General features: G+C 38.3%; 1 protein-coding gene across 1 annotated transcript in view; it reads left to right on the top strand.

Moving 5' to 3' along the window:
* fig4 (FIG4 phosphoinositide 5-phosphatase) overlaps nucleotides 1–16549 on the top strand; it is a 75857-nt gene that overhangs the window by 24141 nt on the left and 35167 nt on the right. The window contains exons 8-12 of the mRNA XM_003215643.4: nucleotides 657–757; nucleotides 2530–2692; nucleotides 6311–6408; nucleotides 15223–15356; nucleotides 16145–16261. Of these exons, the coding sequence (XP_003215691.2) occupies nucleotides 657–757; nucleotides 2530–2692; nucleotides 6311–6408; nucleotides 15223–15356; nucleotides 16145–16261 (613 nt within the window). The remainder of the gene's footprint in view (nucleotides 1–656; nucleotides 758–2529; nucleotides 2693–6310; nucleotides 6409–15222; nucleotides 15357–16144; nucleotides 16262–16549) is intronic.

Genomic DNA, 16549 nt, shown 5'->3' with positions numbered 1-16549 from the left:
AGTGTATTCTAATAGCCGTTTTAAAAATACTTATTTATTTATTATTATTCACAATATTTCTATCCTGCCTTTTTCTACCCGAAGGGAACTTGCGCCTAACAGCCAGCTATCTATTTTTGGTATTTTAGAATACCAACTTCAAAGCCTGTATTGAAGTTCTGAGAGGAAATACTGGAATGAAAACTATCTTTTGTAGTCTAAAAGTCATGAATATATAGACATAATTCTGTGTGTTCTTTTGGGTTTACTGTCTTTATTCCATAGGTAGCAAATCTGAAAATTGGCTTTTAAAAAGAACTAAAGTAAGGGGAAGCTTGAGTTCTCTGACATGGCTTTCTTCTATTGGAGGAATCTTTTCCTGTTTTGTTTCCTTAGAATAATTATGGTAGAAGGTAGTGCCAATTTGTAGAAATTTTAAACAGAGAAGAAATAATTACATGTATTTTTATGTATAAATACAATTACCCCACCTTTTTGCTTTTATTAAATAAATTTGTATGTTTTAAATGACATGCTGTTGGATTATGAAAACATTCTATTTTGAAATGAGAACAATTTAGTTGCTTTGTTTATATATATATATTAAAGGCAAGTTAAAAGGAAATAGGAATGTGAAACATATATTGTATTCTATAACCCTTAACTTGGCTTGCAAGAACTTCTCATATATGGCCGTCCTGTGTATGTCACCCTGATAGCTAGAAGATCAAGTAAATTTGCTGGAACACGGTTTCTAAAGAGAGGAGCAAATTGTGAGGTAAAAAAAAAGATAATCCATTATTTTATTGTGTATGGGTGTTTGTAAGATATATATTTTGTATTAGGGAAAACGTTCTCAAAAACATTTTGCTTCAGAGTATGTGTCTTGTGCATTTTGATAACCATCAAAGCAAATCTGAAGCATGCATCTCTTAATAAACTTATATAAGATGTACATATAATTAATGTGATGGAGAAGTCACATCATGTACTGAAATCCTTTAATGAATGAATGAATATTACTCTTAGAATCTAAGCTTAGATACTGATGACTGCTGGACAGACCACAGGTTAATTCAATCCACCATAGCTATCTTGGATTGAATGGTGTAATATTAGAAAATGTTGACCGTTTTCATTACCTTGGCAGCCACTTCTCCTCAAAAGTCAACATCGACACTGAAATATAACACTGTCTCAGCTCTGAGTGCAGCATTTTCTCGAGCAGAGAAGTGTTCAAGAATTGGGACATTCATAGGGATACCAAGATGCTTGTTTATAAAGCTGTTGTCCTCTTCACTCTGTTATATGCCTATGAAACATGGACTGTCTACAGACATTCCACTCAACTTCTGGAACGATTCCATCAGTTTTACCTCCGAAAAATCCTGCAAATCTCTTGGGAAGGCAGGCAGACAAATATCAGTGTGCTGGAAGAAGCCAAGATCACCAGCAGTGAAGTGATGATCCTTCACCATCAACTCAGCTGGACTGGCCACATTGTCCGAATATCCAACTACCATCTCCCAAAGCAGTTACTATACTCTCAATTCAAGAATGGAAAATGGAATGTTGATGGACAGGAAAAGAGATTGAAATATGTGCTTTAAAGCCAACCTTAAAAACTTTGGCATAGACACCGAGAACTGGGAAGCCCTGATCCTTAAGCTTTCTTACTGGAGGTCGACTGTAACCAACAGTGCTGTGGAATTAGAAGAAGCACGAATGGAGGGCGAAAGGGATAAATATGTCAAGAGGATGGCACATTAGGCCACCCGTGACCAGGACTGCCTTCCATCTGGAAACCGATGTCATCACTGTGAAAGAGCATGTAGGTTAAGAATAGGTCTCTACAGTCACCTGTGGACCTACTGTCAAGACCGTACACTTGGAAGGCAATCATACTCTGACACGATGATGATGATGATGATGATGATGATGATGATAATGGTATCTTCTCTACAGTATGTTTTCTCCAGGAAATTGACTTAAAGAGTTCTCATGGGGAAAAGGTATCTCCATGAAAGCTTTATCTCCAATCCTTGTTTCCTCAGCAAGCCAAATTTTTCAAAATCCAATTAACACAGGGACAGAAAGTGAGGTGAAATCTCAGAATAGGGGCACAGACAGCAAAGGAAATACCACGGGGTTGTTAACATTTCCCTATGCTATCCAAAGTCTCCATATATATGGCTGGAGTTACACTTACAAAATGTATGCGTTCCAACTTACATACAAATTCAACTTAACAAACCTACAGAATCAGTCTTGTTCATCATTTGGGTACTGCCTGTTCAGTGTAAGACTGCTATAGTGTAGAAGGAAACAAAACTAAAGTTTTCATGTCATTTTTTTTTGAAGTATATTTGTTTAGGTCTGGAGTTCAAGTCATTTAGGTTGGGTTGTGTTAAGATGAACACAGCAAATAAGTCTTCCTTTAATGAAAATTAAATTTATGAATGGAAGTGTAATGTTCTCTTTTGAGAATGCAGTTAAATATTTGAAGAGGCATAATATGTTCATTGTTTTGTTTGTTGTTTTTTTGTCTAGGGTGATGTAGCAAATGAAGTAGAAACTGAGCAAATATTGTATGATGCTTCAGTGTTGTCATTTTCTGCTGGGAGCTATTCATCTTATGTCCAAGTACGGGGTTCTGTTCCTCTATATTGGTCTCAGGATATCTCAACTATGATGCCAAAACCACCAATTACATGTATGTACAATTTATTAATGATGTTATTTAACAACTTCTACAAATGTATATCAAATGAAATAATGAGAGCCTATTTATTAGTCAGTTGGTTGCTGCAGGGAGTTGACTACATTTTAAAAAAAGAAAGGGGTAAGGAGGGCATGTGAGAAGAGGAGGACAACATGATAAACATGTGACCTGCATGTCACTGGAATAATTCTCATAGTGTGTGTTAAGCAGCATTCTAGGTAACTCATTTCAGTGACACCCCCCTCCCCCCGCTAAAATCCTGTGGAGGACATCCGTGTTTGTTGCCCCACTTTTTTCATTTGTCATGTAGCATTTTTTGAACTGCAGCTTCTTCACGACCTCTATGCCTCAGACACACGAGGTTTCTACCTGCGCAAGATTTTGTTCAGAATTTTCCAGAGCTAAGTAGCTTGGTGGTTTTTTTCTCTTCCCCTCTATACATATTTTAGCTCATCAAGATACATTTTCTCAATTTTGTTTTGTCTGCCAGTTGAACAGCTCTGTTTTAGCGTTCTCCTCTGTATAGCTTTCCCCCTTCTACAACATTGCTATATTCATCATATTTCTACTTCCAATCAGTTTTCTGTTTAAAAAAATACTATATTTCTCAACTGCCTTTCTCCCGCTGAATGCTCCTCCCACCCCTTATTCCTTTGACTGTTTTCTCATTTTATGGCTTCTTTTATGTCTTTATTTAACTTGTGCATTACTAGTAAATTAGAGTTTCTTTATCTGATAAGACACAACAAGTGTCGCTTCTGTTTAGTAGAAAAGCACACAGTTGAAAATTGCTCACTGTAAGGGATTCATATCCCAGAGTGTAAAAACAAGATCCAATAATTTAAAATGCACTGTTGTGAGAAATGCATTCAGGTTTTTTTTGCTGCATAGGACAAACCACTTTTTCAACTTTGTTAATGATTTCTCACCATACGGAAGACTAAGTCCACATTGATAGTACTGAAAGAGCTTCTTACCTTGTCGACACCAACTCTGTCTGACGCATTGGCTTTAACTATGGAGGAATCTGTTACACCACAGCCTATTCATATTTCTGTAGCAGAAGAATCTCAATCCAATCTCAGAGCAATGTTGAGCAAGGCACATTTTAAATCAAGTTGCAAGAGACTATATTCCAAGATGACCATTCTTCTCCTAAAGAGAAGGATGAGGCTCTGAAGAAAAGAAATCAAAACATAATCAATTTAATCTAAACTAGGATATTGTCCTTCCTGCCTGCCTTTCATTTGATACTGACCTTTCCTCTTGAAAGATCCTAGTATTCCTTGCATGTACAGTATGCATTCATATTCTGCATCATCCACCCATAGGAAAAAATTGCTATGGAGGTCATAGGAACAGAAATCAAATTTCATCTCAGCAGATGTCTAAATGGTTGCATAGTATCCAGTTTGCCCATGAGCTAGCCAAATGACCTGTGCCCACATGTTTGAAATCTGCCCTACCTTCCCCATTTTCGGATCCCTGTACATTATATGATGGACTGTGAAACTGAGATAATGGCAGTTTGTTGGGCTAAGAGATGTGTGGTAAGGTGGAGGAGATGGGGGGGGAACACTAAGTCGCTTAGGTCTGGAAAATTCCAAGCAGAGTCTTGCACAGACACAAAACCTACCTGCATGACAGCAGAGATTGTCAGAGAATCACACTTTCAGATAAGCAACCTGTTCATGTATTATCTTGTTAAATGAAGCAATATTTTACATGAAATACATCATAATTCCTTTCCTTTTTTTCTCTTCCTAAATAAATATGGTACTTCAGCAAGACCACCTCTATTTAGAATATAGTTTTCTTGGCCCAATTTGGCTCCAGTACTTTAGTTAACTTTTGTATTTTACTCCTGTTTGCTTTCAAGTCATTTTCAATGTAGGGCAACTGTAAGGTGAACCTATCATGGGATTTTCTGAGGCTGAGATGATGTTACTTGCCCAAAGTCATCCATTGGGTTTCCATGGCCATGCAAGAAATTGATCCTTGGTCTCCTGAATCATGGCCCAGTACTCAAACCACTACACCATGTCATAATAGTCAGTTGCATAACTTTGTTGCCTGAACTTAATAATCAGCTGAAGTAATGTGAGAAAAAATATGATGAAACAAGACATTATATATAGATTTAAGGATAGTATAAACTTGTGTTAGTAGCAAATGATGGGGAATTTGTAAAATTCCTATGCAATGTATTAATTGTGCAGTTAACTAACTTTTGAAAACACTTTATTAGCTGTTACCAAACACATAGGAGAGTCAACATTTCATCTTGTTGCTAAGATCGTCTATAAAACATTTCCTAAGTACCAAATTAGAACCTTATAAGGCCCAGAATTGCTCCTGCTCTGTGTCTATTATTTTGCCATCAAAGAACAATGAGATCTGCCCTGTTGTCAGCTTTCCTGTCCCCTACTAACCAATTATATGAGATGAAAATAGAAAAGTGCAAACCATGATGGTGATTTATCATTTATTGTTTATTTTTAACTCCTTCAAGAAAGAGAGAGCAAGGAGACAGTAGATTGCTGTGCAGTTGGTATCACGCCATGATGGAATGTTCTTCACCTCAAGATCCTGTCAGTAGAACGAAGGAGGCCCTTTTTTAGCAGTTTCATTTTTCTCCTTCAGACCCCAGCACACCCGTCCCTCAAATCTTCTCCACAAGGTTGATATCCTCTTAGTAGCAATGCAGGAAATTGTTTGGAATTCTGCAGGGATCCCCATCCACCTGATACAGTTGGGACAATTATACCAAGAATGGATAAGAATTGAAGGATCCAGATACACCAGGTTCATAGAGACTTATCCAAGAATATTTGCAATTGTAATTATTTCTATTGACTTGGGTTGGTATATGGAAGGAGTTTACATATTTTATGAAAACAAGAAGCATTAATCCAGTTTTCTTTATTTAGGTTTTGTATCAGAAACCTAATATTTTGCATTTGCAGGGTGTTGTCTATCTTTTGTACATCAAGTGGTAATAATGCTAGTCAAATCCATTTCAGTTCCATTCTAACAGAACAACAAAAAATGTGCAAAAAGCATAAAACGGCTTTATACATTTGTTGGTAGTAGAATGTAATAGGATCCAGAGAAAAGCAAATCATGATCTAAATTTTAAAGGCAGGGTGATGTGATACAGGTCTTTCAGACATATACAGTGGTCAGTGCTGATGTGTGAAAGCAATATGTCTGCTTTCCAAAAGTCACCTAGGTTCAAAACTTTCCAGGATGGTTCCTTTTGTTACATGTGTACTAGTGTGGACTCTTGTATTAATTTATGTAGTACAGTGGTTTGTGGGGTCCCCAGATGTTTTGGCCTTCAACTCCCAGAAATCCTAACAGTTGGTAAACTGGCTGGGATTTCTGGGAGTTGTAGGCCAAAACACCTGGGGACCCACAGATTGAGAACCACTGATGTAGTGGAACCGTTGTTTCAAAATACAATAAGTGAGGATCAAATAATATCACCAGTCATGTATATAAGTAAAAAAGTTGTTTTCCTCCCCCAACTTTGTAGTTTTTTCACAAGGAGTGAATTTTAAGCAAGATCCTATAGGCATCATTCTAACAATAATTGCTCTTTTTTAGTGGATCAGGCAGACCCGTATGCACACGTAGCTGCTCTTCATTTTGATCAGATGCTCCAGAGGTTTGGCTCCCCCATCATCATTTTGAATCTTGTGAAGGTAAAGTATCGATAATGAATCTTTTGAGTGTTTGTTTATAATTTCTTGTGATTATTTTTGTCTTTGAGAGAATGTTGCACCCTAGCACTGAAACACCGTTTAATGTTGCACCACACCAAAGTCCAGAGATAATAAAATGTTTACTGAAGAAATTATATAAAAATGGGGAAAGGGCAAATCCAAAAGAGACAGTCAGCATATAAAATGCAATATACAAAAGAAGCCAGAGTTCAGCAACAGTAATTCAAAAATGCCAGGTTACACATCAAAACCAAGGAATCTAGAATCACAGAATTAATCCAAAGGTATATTAACTAACATAAAAGCAGGAACCTCTCCCAGGTAAATTCTCCAAAGGTACATAGGCTTAAACAGGAACATGAAACAGGAACCATGAACTTGGAAGCATGAGCAGGAGACCCATTCCCATTAGCAACGTTGTCTCCTCTGAAAGGCCTGAAGCCAAACCACTTAATTTAAACCCATCCAGGCACCCATGACATCATGTCTAACACATCTGGACTTCAAGGTCTTATCTCGAATCCTCTGAGAATATCTAGTTTGCCTGCTTTTCAAGACCTGCATTCTCAGGTCTAAACTACACTCCCTTGAAACCTCCTCATCTTCCCAAGGCCTTTTCTCAAGGAACTGGCACTTTCATTTTCTCCTGTTGCCTGGGAATGAGCCAAGGAATTTAAAATATCAGCCTCGTCTGCCTGCAATTCCCCCTGAACACTCACAGACTCCTCATTTGGAAGCCCATCATCCCGCTCATCCTCTGAACATTCAGAAAAATTCTCTGATGCTTGCCAGACTACAACAGTGTCCTCCCACCCAGACCATCCCCATGGCCAAGGCTTGGTGGGGTAAGAGCGATGAAAGCTAGCCACCAAGTCCAGGGCATGAACATCGCGGGCATTGACCCTCGAGCGTTCCTCAGGTCTGTAACCAGCCCAGTTAACCAAATACTTCAAGCGACGGCATCTTCGGCATGAGTCTAAAATGTCCTTCACCTCAAACTCCTCTTCCCCTGCTCAAAGAACTGGAGGGGACAGTGTGCCCCATCCCTTGTCTGGCCATACCCCGTCCACCGGACACAGCTGTGACCGGTGAAATACAGGATGGATACGCAGCCCCCGGGGAAGTTGCAATTTGAAAGTCCCACACGATCCCCCGCACAAATGTCTGGTCCCTGTTGCTGATGAGCCACGTGCATGTATTCTTCCTTAGCCTGGTCCAGTTGAGCCTGTAAGACTTCTCACACCACGGTTAATTCCTGAAGCCACTCGTCCACGGTCGGATCTTGGATTCCACTGAAATATTGGCCCTGCACATCTCAGACAATGAGGGATTTCATATCTAGAATGCATCCTAGATATCTAGAGTACCAGTGTATTATTTGAAGGCAGGAAAGAGATGCAAGAGGGAATCTGAGGGAGACGATTTAATATCTATAGGATGGATATCTTCTAGGTCAGACCATTGACTCATCTTGTTCAGTATTGTCTATCCTGACAATGATAGCTCTTCTGATTGTCAGAGAGAAGACTTTTTAAGCTCTATCTAGAAATGGGAGGTATTAAACATGGGACCTCCTGCCAACAAAGTGAGGGCTCTACCACTAAAATATGTAAAAAGCACAATCTCTGAAAGCTAATTGGTAAGTCTGGACTTCTATTAGCTTTACTCTGTTTATCCTAAACTTTAATTTTACTTTTTGTGATTTTAGAAACTTCTGCTTGAACTCTGTAATTATAATTTGGTGACTAAATATTAATACTTATTTGCAAATGCATTCTTAAGCGTAAAGGCAGTTCTAAAACCAGCTCCAACTCTGGCAACTTTCAGACAAAATTTATCTGAAGCTACCTACATTAATGAGTTGAAAATTTGAACTTTCTGGCTTTTCTTGGTAATAATTTAACAGTAATCTTCAACATATATTGCTTTGTGCATTTTCCCCACATTAATTCATAAGCTTTTAATCAAAATAGCCTTTTAATCTCTTCAAAACAATTTAGTCACAGGGAGCTCTGCAGTGAGAAGCAAACTACGCACCCAACCCTAATGGTTAATTTGTTTTCATTTTCTTTGCTCTAGATCTCTTTCAGAATAGCTGCTTAATAGCCAATTTAAAAGTCCAAAAATGATTTGCCTAGTCAGGATATGTAAGTGCTGTAGGAATATCATAATGCTGCAGTTGTGCAGTCTCCAAAAGCTTTTGTTAGAAGCTAAGCCTTGGAGAAAATTAATTCCATTATGTCAAATTGCTGTGAAACTAAATTAAAGAGATACACGTGAGGTTCTACCCAGGGGCTCTAATGAGAACATGGCATAGTCAAGAACAAATTGATTGTTATTATTGTTGTTTCTGTTACTACTACAACTACTACAACTCACTGTAATTCCCCCTGAACACTCACAGACTCCTCACTTGGAAGCCCATCATCCTGCTCATCCTCTGAACATTCATAAAAATCCTCTGATACTTGCCAGACTACAACACTATCCCCCCCCCCCCCCCCACAGGCCATCCCCAATCTGTGGATTGAGACAACCAACTGTTACCTGTGCATGAGTTCAAGAACAAGGAAAACACATGAACTTCTTAGGAAAACATTACTTTAGCTGCTAATGCTGTGATGCATGAAAACAGAGTTAGGAACCATGTGTACTTCCAGAACTGTTGAATTTCAACTGAACAATTCATCACCTTTGGCTGTATTGACTAGGGAGCTGTAGTTCAACAACATCTGGGGAGGCCTTAGACACCTAATCTAGAAGAAGAGCAGAAAAATTCTATTAGACCAAAAGCTGAATTAAATTTAGGAGATGTTTTTGTGTGTTCCATGACTTGCCAGGTGCAGTACGCAAACCATAAATACCCAATATATTTTAGCTCTGAGCTCTTACTACCAGTAACTATACATTAGGAGAAACATTTGAGCCATTTAGAATGTGGAAAATGTACAAAACCTGGAAACCTATCCTGAATTGACATGATGCCCATCTGGTGAACCCCGGGAGGATTATGTTTAACTGCAGGATTTCGGATTCTCCATTCCTGCATTTGAACTGTTTCTTCTTTTCTGCTTTTTCAGTCAGACTTAAGAATACTTTTCCAAAACATGTTTAAAAAATGGATAAAAACAAAATTTGAAAAATCCCACAGTGTTGCAAGAAACAGTGAATATTGAAATTTTCAGCCTTACCTTTTCTACATCTTTAGAAGGGTGCATCTACACTGTAGAATTAATGCAGTTTGACAATGCTTTAGCTGCCAAGGCTCAATGTTATGAATCATAGGAGCTGTAGTTTTACAGCGGAACTTTCCAAACTCTTCATGTTGGTGACATGCTTTTTAAGCATGTATCTTTTTGCATCATAGTAATTCAGTTTTATTAGCAAACCAGAGCTTAAACAAACCCCTTACAAGAGCTTAATATAATATATATATATATACTACATATTAGATATTATGTTTTATATATATATATATATATATATATACACACACACACACACACACACACACACACACATACACACACACACACACACACACAGAGTATATAAGTGTTGTGACTTCGCCTTCGGGGATTGTGGATGATGGTGGTGGGATCAGGAGAGGAAGGAAAAACCTTCGCGAGGAGGGCTCGTTGGAGGATTTGTACAGAAAGAAAATTAGGGATCTCAATGGGGAGTCTTCTGAGGAAGATTCAGAGGGGGAGTTTGTGGAAGAAATGGATGCTGGGGAACAGGTGGTGGCTGAAGAAGTGGGCACTGACTGGGCATGGGCACCGGAGATGCCTGGGGAGGAATCGGGGCCCATGGATACTGCTGACACTGGGGAAGCTTGGGTGTCTTCAGAAGCAGACCCCACTTGGGCTGCTTGGAGGAGTGAGGATGGATCCCCAGGTGTGCACGGTGTTGGGCGTGGGCAGGTTGATTGGGATTCTGATGAAGAATTAGGCATGCCCAACCCACGAGCTTTAGCTATGTGGAGTTCTGATTCGGATTAAGGATTTGGGACACCTGCTCTTTGGGCGTTAGTGTTTGGATACCCAGGGAAAATTGGGTTAAATTGGGAATGTTTAGTCACTTCACTTTGTGTGTGGCAAGGTGTTGCTGGGAGCCACTGGGACTCCTGTACGTGTTAAAGAAGACTGGACTGGGACTTTGCTTCAGATCTGCTGTTGCCTCCGTTGCCTTGGCTCTTTGTGCCATTCTGTTTCGTGGACCTTGAATTGATGACTACAACCCCTGGACCTTGGACTGGAATTCGACTCTTCTTCTGCCTTCGCTCTTTGATTTGTGTCTACCCACGGCTCATGACTCCTGGCTTGCCTCCTAACCTTGCTGCTGTCTCCTTTTCTGGCCCTGGACCAACCTGACGACGTCTCTTCGCTTTATTCCTTGAGCTCCTGGCATTGTCTGCACTCTTGAAGTGGATTATTGCTGCCCCTGCTGTTTTGACTCCGGACCGGTTTGACGACATCTCCTTGCACTGTCTCTTTAAATCCCAAAGCCTGGTGCTGGCCTCAGTAAAGGCTTGGAGCCGCTTTCTCTCCTTTTGCACCGGCTTCCAAGTTTGTTTACAAGCTACTCTCACTGGGGAGCTCCTTTGTCCAGTGTGAGTTTCTGTTTGAGGCTTTAAGTTTGAACTGCTAAGTTTGGGACTTTGGGGAGTTTTTTGGGGGTTTCCAAGTCTTTGCTTTGTTTTGGCTGCTTATTCCAAGCCAACTCAGAACGTTTTGAGCTGAATTGAAGCACCTTTAGTTTAATCTGGATTATTTGCTTGAATAATCCGGTTTATTTGTTAAAGCATATTTTTTGATATATTTTTGTTTGGACTGCCTTAAAACACTGAAGGTTAAGTGTTTTAAGCCATCTTTTATGTTTGTGACTAGCTTTTGGGCTATTTCTTGAATAAATTCTGTTTTGCTCTCTAATTGGCGTCTGAGTTTTGACAATATATGTGTGTGTGTCTTTCCTATTTTTACTTTGTAAATGAGGTTTAGAAATTTTTACTTTACCCTTCTTATGTACAACAGTTTCCTCTATAGCCGCTTCATGGGGTTCATCACAGACATCATTGTCAACAGATTTTTCTCCTCTTAATTAGAAACTTATCCATTTTAGTGGTAATTGCTGAAACTCAATAAACAAATTGTGCCAATTATAAAAGCTATAACAGTAACTACACTTGAACAGCACCAGCATTCCACTTCTGATCAAACCTCTTTGGAAATTTTTGAATCGTGGCTGGATGACTGTCTGTTGGGAGGGCTTTGACTCTGTTTTCCTGCCTGGCTGAAGGGGGTTAGACTGGATGTTTTTTGGGAATTTTTTCCAGTTCTGGCTTCCCTTACCACTGTGGCTCCTCCCTTAAGCCCCTACTTTCCCTCGTTCTCCTCTCCCTCTCCTCCGCCTCCCCACATTGGCTGTTTGGGCTGCTGCCATTCATTGAGGGTGAGGTGAAGAGCCAAGGAAGATAAAGTGGAGGAGGATGGCCGTGCTGCCCAAATGGCTGCTGCTGCTGCTGCTTCCTCCTCCAGGAGTGGCCCGCACGCGCCTTCCAAGTGGCTGTCAGGCAGCCTTTGTTTGTGGGGGCAGGAAAGGGGAGGTTTCATGTGACACAGCTATGGACTACAGGCAACACACACTAGGCTGTCCTGACACACAGTTTGGAAAGCTCTGTTTTATAGTGTCTGGCCTTAGCTACCAAGAAGTGCTGCTACCTCACTAGACTACAAGTCCATGATCCCATGGCCTTGCACTATGACAGTAAAAGTGGTGTCAAACAGCAGTAATTCTACAGTGTAGAAGCTAAGAGGTGAGAACTAGGATAAATGGAGGTTCTCTTTAAACCACTAATAGTTTCTAGTGGCTATTTTTGTCCACATTCTAGAATCCCTCAAAGGCTAATCCTATAGTACTTTTGCTTTGCTTGCATTATCATCTACCTGGGTAAACACTTTTTCTAGGCAGCACAGTTGTGAATAAGTTACATGTGTATAGCATGCTTCGAGTCAAACCAAAATGGAGGCAAGGGTCTGTAGCTAAAAGGGAGATGATTCCCATATGTCATTTTCAAATTACTGTGTCCATATGGTAGAAGAAGACTTGGAGCCAACCCAGGTGCTTCTTGTCATAGTTCTTTCAAAACTAAAAGAGATTTGAGGGAAGTCTGGAAAGAAGATGAATTTTTTTTTGAAATAGTCCAATTAAGACTATGTTCAGCAGTCACAGGGTTTGATCTGCTTAGGAATAAGAAACTTGGAATGGGGAGAATGAAATAGGCAGTCTGAATTGACACTTTTCTCTCATTTGTGGATTCTTTTGTAGGTCACCACTTATTTGCAGTGAAAATATGTGGCGATTCATACTTTGGTTCTGTTATTAAAATATGTTGAGAAGCTAATACAGCATGCTTTTCAAGAGATTGTTTTTTATTCCTGATCCTCTTACTGGGTCAAAGATTTGGTGTGATTCATAACTACCTTTTTTCTATTAGGTTTCTAAATGTCTTTTTTATGTTCTGGCACTATTGTTAAATGTTTCAGCCTGTTAGTTCATCTATGTGTGTGTGTGAAATGCAAGACTTGAACTTTTCAGATCTACAAGATAAAATGTAAACTTTAAATTTTTTTTATAAATGTACCTTTAAGAAGCTCAGCACGAGGCTGTTGTAAACAGTGATGAAAATAGGGTACAGCAAAATGGTTTACTTCTTATATTTTTAGATGGAATTAGAACTGAAATGTGTACCTAGGCACACATGATTGTGCCATGTGAATCATTATGTGTTCTTATTCACAGGGCTAACAATGTGCTTCTCTGTAGGTGCTTAGTACTAGGATATTCAATTAATTTTCTTCTCACGCTTACATATGGAGATGCGAGGAGTATTTTCTTACACGTGTGATTGAGTATTAAATCCATTTCCTAATAGCCAAATGTTTTTCTAATTCAAGAGTCTACAGTTTTGGGAGAATTTTAAAAGGTCAATGAAATCTCTGTTTTGTTTGTTCTAATACGTTTGCTTGTTTAGGATGATATAGAAAGAGATAAAGAGTTGGTAAAGCCTATTCTTGTTATTTATGGAAATATGACTTCCATGGTATTCATTGTAAAAGGTTTTGTATTCTAAAACACAGAGAAAAGTTAAATTATTGGGAAGATGAGCTTCAAATTTTATCTCCCAGATCTTCTATTATGCTTTGAAATGTTGTAATTATAAAACTCATGTGTACATTTTAAAAAAAAAACCAAACCATGTTTCTTTACATTTCTCCAGATTTTTCCCATATATGTATGTGCATCTGTGTCTTTTTCTGAGGATATCTTTTTGTCACATCTACTGCTGTTTTGCATCACTTATGACCCTTTATGCTTTTATTTTCCTGTTCTGTTTCTTATTTTGTGTAAATTATTGGGAGTATTTTTATTTACAGGGTTGTTGTGTGTTTTTCGGGCTGTATGGCCATGTTCCAAAAGTATTTCCCCCTGACGTTTCGCCCACATCTATTTCAGGCATCCTCAGAGGTTATGAGGTATATACCTCACAACCTCTGAGGATGCCTGCCATAGATGTGGACGAAATGTCAGGAAAGAATACTTCTGGAACATGGCCATACAGCCCGGAAAACACACAACAACCCTGTGATTCCGGCCATGAAAGCCTTTGACAGCACATTATTTTAATTTAGTCACTTCTATAATTTGAATTCACAGAGGTTATGCAGTAGAGGCCAGTTTTCAGCCCTTCATGCCTACAATGGACTGCAAGACCATATTTTTCAACTAAATTGGAACAAAAAGTCACTTATTTGGGTATTTGGAGGGCAGTGGAGGCTACTTTATTAGTCTACCATTCCTGGAACCATCACCATTTGGGAATGTTATTGCATTTCAAAACTTTTTTTAAAATGTGCAAAAATGGCCTTGGATCACATGCAACAAAGAGCAACCTTTTCTCAACCTTTGAGGTAAGGTAAGATGTTATAAATAAGGTGAAAGAGGTGAGAGAAGGACAATAGGAAGTGAAAAAACCAAGAGGAGAAAGCTACTATATGGTATCAGTTATTCCATTTATCATTTTCACAATTCCTCTAGTTCTAAGTCTGGTTTATACTGGTGGATGATTCTCTGTTCTATATATATATTTATTATTGGTAAATGTTATTGGGTTTGGAAAATGAGATATTTACTTAAATAAATGAGAATGCTATTTTCGTATAGTTAAATTGTCACAGAATGATGTCTCCAATATGAGTGAATAAAAAGATCACAGGAAATGCAAATAATGTTGTGTGCCTTCATTGCAATAACTCCACACAAAGTCAGCATTTTCTCAAAATATTGGTTGCTTGATGTCTTATATGAGAATTCTATATATTTCTTGCCATAATTATGCTCTAGCATTAGTGCAGGAAATGCAGAACAGAAGGGAGAGAAATCAAAAGTTTTATAAAATGATTATCAAAGAAATATTATTTTTTAAACAAGTGGTAATCTTTAGTGTTTGCATTCATACATATGAAACAAAAATATGAATAAGTATTTTGTTTCATGTACTGTACATATAAAACCAAAATAGGATTCCAATGCCTTTTTGTTTTAGTTGAACAAAATATGCAAGCTGGAAACAAGTTATTCATTTTGTAAGGTCCTTAATGATTTTCCTCACAAAAGGTTCCTTGCCCTTAGTGAAAGGTCAGACTATTCCTGGCTTACAGTAAGTGTTTTAGCAACATATTTTGGTTTTTGGTTTTTGGTTTTATACTTTCTATTTAATGTTTATTTTTGAAGGAGCGTGAAAAAAGAAAACACGAAAGGATACTGAGTGAAGAACTTGTTGCTGCTGTGACCTACCTCAATCAATTTTTACCTCCTGAGCATGCTATTGTATATATTCCTTGGGATATGGCCAAGTATACAAAGAGGTATGTATTTTCTTACCTCTAGAGTAGCACCAGAAATTGCTCTGCGTTTTGCACAAGCCTTGCCCTTCCCTTTCATATCTGAACATGCCCATTTTTTCCAGCACTGATTCTGATGTTTTTTGCTGTATTTTTATGATATTTTTATTTCCGGCTTTTAATTGTTTTTATTACATTGTTTATCTGTTATATGTTTTTAATTATGTAACTTTAAATTCCTTGGGCATGCTAGACTTGGTTCCCATGTAAGCCGCCCCGAGTAACTTCCAGGAGATGGGGACGGGTTATAAGAATAAAGTAGTAGTAGTTGTTGTTGTTGTCGTTGTTATGGCAGCATTCAAGGAGAGTCCTAATAATTGTTTGTGTCATTGTGACACATTCTAGACCAGTTTGTTAAAACTGACATTTTGTAGAAGAATGTAAACATGGAGTTCCAGTCCAGCATTTTTTTTTGCTTCCTGCACATTTAAATTGACTGTGATTCATTTGTATTAGTAGTGTTAGAAAACCAGAGACTCCTTATTTATCTTATGCCTTAAAGCACTTCAGGAGTCCACTTGATCACCTTCATTTTCTTTGGGATGGCTTATTCAGCATTCTTCTGACATTGCTATAAATCTCATTCTGCAGGGATAAGTAGTTATGATTTTACTAATAGTATGTGAATTTCAAGGGGTTTTATCCTTCTAAAATTCTGTATCAAAATAGAACTTTGCACTTTGCACAGTTAATTAAAGACATAATTCAACAGAGAGAATTAAATTTATTTTTTTCCTTTTATTCCCAAATAGCAAACTCTGTAATGTCCTTGACAGACTGAATGTGATTGCAGAGAATGTGGTGAAGAAAACTGGTTTCTTTGTAAATCGCCCTGATTCCTACTGCAGTGTCTTGCGCCCAGATGAAAAGTATGTAGTGTATGTAGTGATGAAAAGAGCAGTGTTAAATGTAATGATTTTAAAAGATGGCTACATTTGTTCTTTTTAATGACAACATACATATCAAACGTGAAATTAAGCGTCACATATTTTTGTTATAATGAAGGGTAACCCTTTTCATTGTTTGACATACAGTAATGTTTTATGAATTATTATATGTCCTTTCAAAGTCTCCTGTCAGTCCATTAACTTTGTAAGATTTTCTTCAGCAAGAAATACTCAGAGAAGGTTTTGTCAAATACTTCCACTGAAATATAC

This window comes from Anolis carolinensis, chromosome 1 (assembly GCF_035594765.1).
Source record: "Anolis carolinensis isolate JA03-04 chromosome 1, rAnoCar3.1.pri, whole genome shotgun sequence".
Taxonomy (NCBI): Eukaryota; Metazoa; Chordata; class Lepidosauria; order Squamata; family Dactyloidae; genus Anolis; species Anolis carolinensis.
This window is presented reverse-complemented; position numbering and strand designations above follow the sequence as displayed.